The sequence below is a fragment of the Micropterus salmoides genome, unplaced genomic scaffold (genome assembly GCF_014851395.1).
Source record: "Micropterus salmoides isolate LMB-PRFRI ecotype aquatic unplaced genomic scaffold, ASM1485139v1 Ms_hic_scaffold_8, whole genome shotgun sequence".
Taxonomy (NCBI): domain Eukaryota; kingdom Metazoa; phylum Chordata; class Actinopteri; order Centrarchiformes; family Centrarchidae; genus Micropterus; species Micropterus salmoides.
Window position 1 is genome coordinate 9,012,005 of NW_024044570.1, and position 11,433 is coordinate 9,023,437.

The following is an 11,433-nucleotide window of genomic DNA, read 5'->3' on the forward strand; positions in this document are numbered from 1 at the left end:
CCCACTGGAACTTGTGAGGCCTGCAATGAAATGGAACATGTTTGTATGCTCTAAAAAAACCTTACTCAAATGTCAGACTGGTGTTAAAGGAATGAATGAAGGAATTAAAACAATTTTTGCAAACAACTCTGGAAAGATGGACTGTATATAAATATATATATAGCAAGTCGCCATTTAGACGAAGAAGATCACAGGATGGGACGGAACCAATGTTCACATCTCAGTTCTGGGTAGGACGTATTTTTTTGTAACACACGTGCCATGACTGTCAGACGTCTTCGCAGCAAGTTCTGGTAACGTTGAAATATTTGGTTCAACATTAGTCAGTCTGCTATTTGTTTTAAATTCTGACCTTTAGAGTGTGTTTATTGAAGTAACCTGAAGTAGGTTTAACGTTAGCTATCTTAGCATAGGGGCGACCTAACGTTAGCTAGCTATCCATTTTAGCTAAAAAAACGTTAGCTGAAACACCCATTTGATTGATAACTTCAGCAATTATCAATAAATTATTAAGTCCATGAAGAATTTGTTAAATGTTCTGTCACTGTGGTATTGAAATGTAACGTAAGATAAACAATTATCAGTAACTTACCTTACTGTTTAAATAGTTATGTTACCATTTCTGTAACGTTATATTGTTTTGTCTATGGGATTTATCGCCTGTTCTGTTTTACTTTTTTGTTTAAAAAAAAACAAAACAAGCAAAAGCAGACAAACTACATAAAAGCACATGCAGTGGAATACATAGATTAATGGAATGCATAGATTAAAATAACCACAGACACATAAATAAGCACATACTGGATAACATAACTGTAAAACAAAGAATAAATATCACAAAGGACTACAAAATTAAAGCATTAACAGTTAACTACTAAGCACACATTCACACAGAACAATTATTTGCATAGTTCTCCACATTTTGGATGCCACTGCAGTCCTTGTCACTGATAACCTTACTGCTGGCCTGTGCAGGGCAGACAGCCATGTGCTGCACATTCTGTGGTTCTGTGTTTTTTTTTTTTTTTTTTACAAATTAAATGAAATTCTTAAAAGTGCGGATTGAAATCTCTGGATCGCTGCCTACATTTTCACCCCTCAGATGTTATGTGATGTCAGATAAGCGTCAGCGTGCCAGAGTCCAGGGCTCCTGGGCCAAACAACAGCCAAAGCACTCGGGACCAACAGGTAATTTAAGGGTCAACGTACTGTTGTATTAATAGTATGTGACTTCCTCTGCCTGCTCCTCACTGAAATTATAGGCCTTGGATGCTGATGTGTAAACATTTTGTTTGTGTCTGACTGAAACATATAAACTTACACATTACTAACACATTTTTTTAGCTCTATTAACCTGCCTGATATTTTCCAGGTGCCGTCCCAAAGACACAACAACCCAAAGGTGTCGAGCCAGTCCCTGCTTCTTGGGGATTTGGGCCACAGAAAACACCTAAGATATTTGAGTTTCACCAGCCCACCAAGGTAAACCATAAACGTCACCTTTGAATTTTGGGGTAATTCAAGTGGCCGTTTACAGCCTGTTCTGCTCTGTGCTTTCTTCACTGCAGCCAATTAGAGATGTTCCACCAGAGATGGTGATGGAGTAAGTTACACATTTCTATCTTCACTGGATAGACTATTTCAAGGTTTTGTCTATTTTAAATTTGCGTCTCTCTCTTATCTTATGTTTTGGCTCATTATTTGATTGTATACTATGCACAGGTTGGCTAACCTGCATTATTCTCTCTCTGGACAGACAGGCAGGTGATCATGAGATCAGCCATGGACCATCAGGAGTGTCCAGGTGAGTGCAGTGTTTTTCAGAGGGTATCCTCAGTCAGAGGGAACTGTAAATGGAAAAGAGTTAAATCAGTTAAAAAAGAGGAGAATAAAACATCATCCCACTACTAACCTTAGATAATGTGTATCATTTAAACATCAATGGGCACTAAAGGGCCAGTATGCTTCTTCAGAACTGCTTGCTGCTTTCTTTGGAAACCTCAATGCATTTAGTGAAGATCTGTGATTGGGTTTGAAGTCCACTAGATGGCAGTCATCCCACAAGCAATAATGTATGTAGCTCTAACTCACTTACCTTACCCACAAGGACACATGGAAGTGAGCCATGCTTTTAATAGAGACTGAATATGTAGTAACATTGACATACTGGACAGCCAGAATATTTCAATGTACTTTCTAGGCCTTGAGCCTTGAGCTAATGCTTCCATCAAGACTAACATACCTAGAGCAACCAAAATTACAGACAGCCAAGAGCAAAGAAACTAAGGCTTGGAGTCATAGGAACCTTATAGACAATATTCTGTGACCATGACTGTGGATTGATGAGAGAAGAGTGTTGGAAATAAGTATGGAAAGAGAAATGGAAAAAAGATTGTTATTTCAGTTCCGATAACAACGATAAACACTTTTGATTCCCAACATGGTTGAAAAACACGTCTTACAAGTTGTTCTAAACGAGCATAGACCGTCCGTAACAACAGCCACTTGCCAAATCGTTTTGGCTTGTTGTTTTACAACTTTAGTCAAACACCATTGTTGTAAACAACCAGCTATTATGCTTTTAAACTGAAAGGGGATGTTGAACTTTTGAAATCACTATTACCAGTATTTAGCTGATGAATGAAAAGGTTAGTTTCCTGTCCCACAAACCATAACCTATGTATTCTTGACTATCCTTTTTCTCTATTATTTTGGGGGAATTTTATGCCTGCTGTATTAGAGAATATAGATGTGCGAGAAAAAGGTCCATGGCGAGACTTGAACCTGGGATTTTTGATTGGTAGCCTAAACCCAAAGGCCACCATGGACTCTCCTATATAAACATTATTAGCTACATACCGTAGCTAATAATGTATCCACCTTACTTTTCTGTGTGTGTGTGTGTGTGTGTGTGTGTGTGTGCGCGCGCGTGCGTGTGCATGTGTGTGCGTGGGATGGGGTGTCTTTCCATCTGTCCAGACTGCAGCTGCTGCCTGGGTTTCTTCCCCCAGAAGAGGCTGACTGGATGTTCAGTAAGCTGTTAGCAGAGCTTCCCTGGTCCCAAAAGACCAACTACAGACAGGGTGGGTACCAGAGGATTAAGAATAAATAGTATGGATTAGATCAAATGTGAGCCTGTGATGTAAACTGGGGGGTGAACAGGGTTGTCCTACTGCTGCTGGTTTGCTTGGTCTGTTCTAGTTTCATTACAGTGCAGTGTTGAACTTTTTAGTTTCCTCATGTTGGAGATATTTTTTATGGTACATTTAGAAATTAGAAAGTACAGTCCTCTAAATTTGTTATTAACAACAGAATAAATATGCACCTGGATTTGTATAGTGATATGTAATTGTTTGGTACACATGCCAGATTTTTTTCATTCAAGTTAGTACAGTATATTTTACTGATCTTCCTGCAAGGCATTCTGCATTATTTGCTTATATATAATTTTTTTTTTTTTAAAGGAAAGAATAACTCACACATTGCACCCAGACAGAATTTATACAGAGAGCCTGTTGTTGAGCTGCAGCAAGACTTTGCCTCAGAATTGGCCTTTCTCTCAGCTGGCTCTTGTCATCTTAGATGATTTCTAAACACAGAACCTAATGGCAAATTGTGTAATCTCAATCCATCACTCCTCAGATGTTGTCAACAAAGTCCATGTGATGTTTGGGTTAAAGAGGAAGTTGTGGGAAAAGGATGTTAACCCTTCACCAGTCGTTTCTTCTATGTCCTCTGTCTTTTATCCTGTCTTGTTTTAAAACCCCTCTTGACTCAGTTTTTCTGACCATTGCTCAGGGCTCTAAATTGGATCCTGTGAATTGGTTAAGGTTTTGTTAATCTTTTCCCTCAGATAGCATATTTTTATGGGTAGAGTAAGGCTTTTGAAAGTTGATAAATGACCACACTTATTTATAAGTATTATTTCCATCGTGCCTGAATAATTCAGCTCTATAAAAAGCGATGGCTGTTTGAACTGTTAGTTTTGTTTTCGCCATCTTCTTGTACCAGAGGGCTGGCCAAAATACACTAATGGCAGAGAATTGGTTCTTAGAAGAAATCTTGTTGTTCCCAGAGAAACACCAACAGAGGAACACAAACAGAGAAATTGGATTTAGATGTTTACCGTCCCTTACATTGTTAAAACTGGAAAAGAATACATTCAGAACAAAGCTGTGACAGCAAAAAAAGGCAGCTATGAAAACAGACTGGGATCCATTCTCTTTTAAAGGTAAAATTGCTGTGACCCAATTACTGGTGCAATATAGAGATGGCTATGCAAGTTTTATTTTCTTTCATGAAAACTGCTCACAGCCGCTGCTCTCCGTAAGGAAAAAGGTATAAATCCCAATTTTCACCACATTCATTTTCAGATATCATCAAGGCTGGAAATTGAAACATCAATACTTTTTGATCCAAAATGTACAAGTAGCATAGAGTATGAAAAATAGGCTTTGAATGCTTGGTCAGACCTTTACTTATGACATTTCCTGATCTAATTATTAAAGGACAGGAAACTTTTCCTGATTATATTTGATTTAGGCAGCAGTGAGGCTGGTTGTGGTCAGAGGTGAAACAGGCTTGATAATTACAGCCTGAGAGGGCAGTGAAACAATGCTTTTTAGCCTATTTAATGTATTTATCCTCTTTGAACAGAAAGAGGTTTAAAACGTGTTTATATTCCCCAAAATATGGAATTGAAAAAGAAAAATATATATTGTTTTGTATTGCACCAATAATAAATATTTTACAGAGCTCGGCATACCTACAATAGTCACATAAATATGGTTTAAACTTTGAGAACTACATACAATTACAGTAGATCTGGTTATAGACAGGGGTTGCAAAATGTCCTGACCATAGTATCAATTGGTTCTTTTGAGGTAAAGGTGTATTTGTTTGTGTGTGTTTGTCCAGGTGAGGCGTACGAGGAGCCAAGACTGACTTGCTGGTATGGAGAGTTGCCCTATACATATGCTCGTTCCACCATGCCTGCTAACACACAGGTTAGACAAACTCTTTTTTGATTTTTTTCACTTGTGGTGTTGTTTCATTGTTTCATTTGCCTCTTAATTATCTGCTGATCTCTCTTTCTTTTTTCTTTATAGTGGCATCCACTGCTGTTAACCCTTCGCAAGGCAGTGGAGCAGGTGAGTGGATGCAGCTTTAACTCGCTGCTGTGTAACCTGTATCGGGACGGCCATGACAGCATTGGCTGGCACAGTGATGATGAGGCCTCTTTGGGTGACAAGCCCACCATCGCCTCCCTCAGTCTGGGCGACACCAGAGTTTTCAGCCTCCGCAAGCAACCTCCACCGGTGAGATGATGAAAGAGAATGAAAATTGATTTAACTTGCTCAAAAATATGCCCTCTTATGTTAGAAGTAGATATAGCATAACAAATATGTTGTTTACATACTTATTAAGTATGAACACTGAATGTCTTGGCGTACTTTTGTTTTACTGCTCTTATTCTTCATAGTTAAGAAAAAGTTGTTTCATTATTCCTCATATTGGCCTCAAATCCAGCTCATAGTATTCATTAAAGTGGTCTACAAAGTATTTGATTTGGCCTTCTAAAACCTACAGACACTTTATCTGACCTTTTGCTGTTTCTCATGAGTTGTTTAGGCACTAAGACTTGGCTCATAGTCAGGGAGGCTAGCCCCTGCTTCTACCACACATTACTTAAAAAAGGAGAACTGTTGTGCAAATCTTAATAAAAATAAACAACTGAGGGTAGTGGTGTGTAGTGAAAAACTGGAAACAAAGGGAAGGCAGGTATTGTGTTTAGAGTATTTAGAGGCCTGTTAAAGTATTCCCTTCTTAGGAGGCACGTTTCATCAGACATGATCAGTTGTATTAGCATTTCGTCGTGATTTGCAGGTAACAGAAAGTGCTTTAAATTTGGCTTTTTGTTCTCCTTTGTTCATAAATGTGTGTTTAGTCGTGTGACAGTACATTGTACCAATTGTGTGTGTGTGTTATTGGACAGTTATACATTGTGCTTTTCTGTTTCTGTGTTAGGAGGAGAATGGTGACTACACTTACGTAGAGCGGATTCGGGTTCCTCTGAATCACGGGACACTTCTGCTGATGACAGGAGCCACACAAGACGACTGGCAGGTAGGGTTCCGCTCCAACAATCAAATGCAAGGGCCCGAGCAGGCAAGGCAATATGGCTATTCTTAAAAGCATCAGCCACTGGACACAGGGACGGTTTAGAATCAGGTGGAAATTAAAGACTGCTCAAGTGTTGTAAGATACTTGTTTGTTTTTTAGTTGCTTTTTCTTTTTTCTTTTGGAAACATCTTTGTTGCTAAGTCCATACTGTTTTCACACTAAACTTCCCAGAGGTTCCTGTCATCAAACGGCTTGAGCAGTACTGTATGTCTTGTTTCTTGTGTTTTATGTTACCACTACTACTAACTTCTTTGGACTTCTTCTGTGTGTACCAAACAAACTTTTGTAAAAAAAATCACATGTGCATCACAGGGTTTGTGGAAGTAATAGCACCATTAAAATAAAGCACTTAGTGAAGGTCCTTGACTTTGGTGATAAACATGTCACAAGTGCACAGAAACAACCTGAGCGTGAGGAGAAGGGCTGAAGCTAGAGCGCAGGAAATCTGTGCAAGCAACGATATATCTTAGTGCAAGCACACCGTTTGAGCAGAAGCAGAGCAAATTTAAGTGCAAGCAAGGGCTGTTTGAGTGCAAGGGCAAGGTTTTGAGGGAAATAATTACAACATCTTAACGCGAAATCAAAAAGTCCTGCTCTCAAATTGAAAGGTCACGCTCTTGAATAAAGATATTATTCAAGGAAGGTTAAAATCCAGTTGTCCTTGATTGCCAAATCATGATATAATATAGGAGACAACAGGCAAATAATATAATTAAAAAAAACATTTATACTCTAGTAGTATTTATTTTGATGACTACTTTTACTTCTACTTAATAGTAATTGTGCATGAGTACAGTTTTTGACTACTGTACCCACCTCTCGTGTGGGCGTATATATGTTTCTGACTAAACAAATGTGAGAGGCTAGACCTGTGTTCAATTCACCTAGGTTCCTCCTCTGACCAACAGACAGTGAGGATGGATGGAGTGGCCCGGAGAGAACAGCAGAGCTTCAGCATAATGAGTCATTTGTTTTACAATCACAGACAGCGCCCAGGTTTATATGAGTGCATGAAACTAGATGAACTCTACGTGTGTGTAATGGAGGGTGTGAGTTTGCAGCTTGTTTCTGGTGAAAACAATTGTTCAAACTTGACAGTGAGAATATGTTATAGTTAGAATTTCATGATGATAAAATATTTTTAGCCTTTGGAAGAGTAGATAAAAGCTTAAGTCTGTGCAAGATAGGACATACTATTTATTTTGACCTTTTCTAAACTTTGAGGAGAAAAAAAGAAACAAGGATGCAAAACTGTTGTGCACTAATGTAAAATTAAAACAAAAAAAATCAAGCAGAAAAACAACAATGTGAGTACATATACATGTTCCATTGTGTGGAAGCAAATGAGGGTGAGGGGATGGTGGTGAGAGGGGTACAGGACACCCACAGACACTTTGGTGTAGAAAGGTAAAAGCAGTGATATAGCAAAATGTAGATTAGAGTTATTATTAATTTTAGCAAAACTCCTGTACCAATTTAAAAATTGGCATTGGGAGGAGTGGAAAAATTATTGTTATTTTCACATCCGGTGAAATATGAATGAATCTAAGAATGGAGCCCTTAAGTAATTAAATTCAGTAATTATTATTAAAAAATCTGATTACTTACACAGTCTAAAATTAAGTATTCTAAATGACAAATAATAATTGAAATATATACATAGAAATATATGAAAGGTAGAAAATATGAATGATATGAGTATGTGAGACTTTAATACAAATGTGAAAGACAAGGCTAAATAATTCTCACCTTATTATCAGTTATTGAATTGCCTGCAAATATAAGAAGGTTTTTGGTGCACAATAAGATTTCATAACAATGTGACAAAAATTTGAAAAGTGTCAGACATTAAATGATGAAACCATAGTGTCACTGATATTGGGGCTGTGCAATTAATCAAATTTTAATCACGATTCCGATTTTGGCTTCAAACGATTATAAAAACAAGTTAATTTGGTGGAAAAAAAGATCATTGTGCTGCATGCTGTTTCGCAATGACACTCTTTTGTCTTGTGTTATAAATCCAGCGGCACCCTCTGCCCATCCCTAAAAGCCCAAACTCACTTTATTAGCCACACATGTACAATCTAATGCAGTCCTATGCAAATGTTTTGCCATTAAGTCTACTTTTATGATGCCTGAAATGCCATAGTAAATGATGGTGTTGTGCTGGACTGCAGGACATTGAGAAGTGTTTCTAATATTCTCATGTGTGCAAATAGGGACGACAAATAAATAGAAACACCTCTCCAGTACAGTCATCCTTCACTTTTGGTGGTGAGAAGGTTTCTTACTATTAGAGTGTGTGTGTGTGTGTGTGTTTACTGTCTGTCATATGGTGAGTCAAAAATATAGATATTTTTGGCAATACTGCTAGAAAGGTAGTGATAGTTTTGACTTTTTGTATTTTATACGTTGTTTTAGCAAGGCCTTGTGTTAAAACAATGTAGCTTGTCACATTAATAAGTAAGTGAAAATGAAACGGGGGGAGAGAGAGAGAGAGAGAGAAAGAAAGGGGACAGAGATAAAGGGAGGGAGAACTACAGAGACGGCGAAAGAGGTTTGAGCTTAAAAGAAAAAAAAAAAGGAGAAGGTCACAGGTGTTTTATGGCGACACCTCCCTGAGAATCTCAACAAAGTTTCATCTCTCATTTAAAGATCACACCACCCATTAATTCTCTCTCTGTCTCTGCAGCCCTAGTCTGCCTAATAAAATCTCCTGGCTCAGTTAGAGATGTTTGGAAGTGAGTGCTAAATATTTAACTAAACCTGTCAGTCTTGCTAAAGTACTTCATTTGTTTGAAAAAGAATACAGGGTTATTTGTGCCTGTTCCAGACTCTTTCTTTTGACGCTGTTGTGAATAAGCAAACCTTTCACCTCCTTTTGAGATGTAGGTGAGGGAGGAGAGTGTGTGGGGGTTTGTGTGGAAAACAAGGCAATTACTCTCATGTGCAAAAGGTCTAGACATAAATAAGTTGAAGTCGATGGAGAAAGAACTTTGTGTCTGTGCTATTCCAGAAAACGTATAACATAATATTTGCAAAGGTGAATACATTTGACTTTTACCCCATATGTCAGATGGTAAGAAAATGGTGTTTGTCGTTGACTTGCGAATTAAGTGCAGAGGTCAGCTGCAAAAAGAAAAATATTCTTGTGTTTAGGAAACACAGAATTGATCTTCTTTTCTTGTGTTCTCATATTAGTTTTTTTTCTAATGCAAGCTGCATGCCTGTATGAGTCTGTGTTTTTTGTCAGTAACAACAGCTTACGTTTTAATTATTTATTTTTTTAAACTTCACTTTTACTTTACTACTAAAATCTATATTGAAATCTCTGTTACATTTTTTTCTTAAATGGAAAAGTTGTGATACATGTTTTCATTACAGTGTGAAGACAATATCAGATCTCAAGCTTGAATAAGGACAGCCTGTACCTGTATCACATAAAAATCACTGCATAAATAAATTTAAAGGCTATAGAACAACCAAAAACCAAGATCAGTCATTTTCACTGATATATGGTTCTCATATATATTCCCATGAGAACTAGCTCTGAGCCCTTAATCCACTACCTCTTAACTTCATAGCAATCTCTCTGTATAAAAGATGTAACTATTTGATGTGTAAATGTAAAATACATCTTTTATCTGTCTCTCTGTGTCCACCAGCATCAGGTGGCTAAAGAGTACCATGACCGAGGCCCACGCATCAACTTGACCTTCAGAACTATCTACGCAGAGCCGGAGGGCCACAGGGCGGGGACCAAGCTGCGATTCACAACCAAGCAACCATAAACTCCCCTCAGAGGCTGGTACTTAGGGCTGAGGAAACTGTGAGAGTGTAAACAAGACTTGATGATGAAAAGATTTTGCCTAAATGCTAGGCTCTGTGTCAATGTCATCGTACTTCTCAGTGAGTTTGCAAGCAATTTGAGCTGTTTGAAAGTCTTCAGTCTTGCAAACACATCACTGAGTTACAGGCCACGGTATGAATAACAGCTTCCTCCCAGTGAAACAGGGAGATTTGCAGCTCTGTCTGAATTCACCTGTTGCATAAACAAACCATAATAACACAGCAGTCTTGACCAGTGGTGATTATCAGAGTTGTCAGATAAGCAAAGCAGGAGAATGGGTGATAATGAAGGCTTTAAGACGTGATAAAATGTTAGCTCTGCATTGTACTTTCACTTTATTTATTCAGCACAGACAGAGTTGTTGTTTATGTTACTTTCAGACCGTAATCTGATAAAATCTTTGTTTAGTGTTCCAAACTTGAATTTTGACCGAAATGACATGTGATGAAAGGTGTCTTTATGAAAGGCCGTGTCCCAAGTGCTTACTGCACAACAAGACACTGTTGATGTGACTTTTGGTGAAATGCCCTAAAATGTAAATGATTTCCTGCCTTGTTAATCTTGGGGAGCTTTTTGGAGAGAACATAGTTGCTTTAATAACTAATTTTAGAATTAGTTAATTGTCCTATTGAACAACATTTCTAAGACCAGAATCTTTCATCTGATGCATAGTTTAAGTTTTTTGTCAACAAATGACATATACTGTGTATGAAATGAATACTTGTTGATTGTTTGCATTGAATAATGGAAAAAGTATAATACTATACAAGCAACAGCTAACCAATGCAAATTACTTACATCACCATTATAATTTGAAAGGGTTTTTTTGATTGATTGATCTGTGACACTAAAATTTGTTGTTGATCAGTTGTGAAGAATTTTTTTATATTTGAAGCAACAAAGATACCAATGAGTCCTGCATATTGTTCATTGATGTCAGTGACAGAGCTTGCTGCTGTTTCAATATGAACACTAGTTCTAACATTTTCATTAAAACTTTTCTTTGCCAAATGAATCAGTGGAAAACATTATTTCATTGTTTCTAGAACTGTCCCCTTTAGCATCCGGTACATTGCTGGATTTATCTATTTTCTGTTGAAATTGTAGCTAACTTCCATTTTTTTCCAATCTAACAGTGGGTGTGTCTAAATTTACAAAGGACTTCACACAATGCAAATTAAATTAAGAAGGCCATGCATATACTACAGAGACATCAAACAAAAACAAATTCACAGGGCTTAAGTTGCTAAAGCGACACATTAACGACTTAAGGTCCAGAAGAATCCCACAGAAATCAACATGATAAACTAAACGTACAGGAAGGAAGCACTAAACAGTTGGTACATGTTCTTGGCAAAATCACTAACACAATTTAAACCTAAAGTGTGTAGTTGCAA

General features: G+C 37.6%; 1 protein-coding gene across 1 annotated transcript; it reads left to right on the forward strand.

Annotated features, from left to right (window-relative positions):
* Positions 1 to 199: 199 nt before the first annotated feature.
* Positions 200 to 11,051, forward strand: alkbh3 (alkB homolog 3, alpha-ketoglutarate dependent dioxygenase). Its single transcript, XM_038705936.1, has 10 exons — positions 200 to 293; positions 1,103 to 1,188; positions 1,373 to 1,482; positions 1,569 to 1,603; positions 1,757 to 1,804; positions 2,980 to 3,083; positions 4,918 to 5,006; positions 5,109 to 5,318; positions 6,028 to 6,126; positions 9,852 to 11,051. Exons 2-10 carry the CDS (start codon positions 1,113 to 1,115, stop codon positions 9,975 to 9,977), a joined length of 897 nt encoding a protein of 298 aa, XP_038561864.1. The 5' UTR covers positions 200 to 293; positions 1,103 to 1,112; the 3' UTR covers positions 9,978 to 11,051.
* The last annotated feature ends 382 nt before the right edge of the window (positions 11,052 to 11,433 follow it).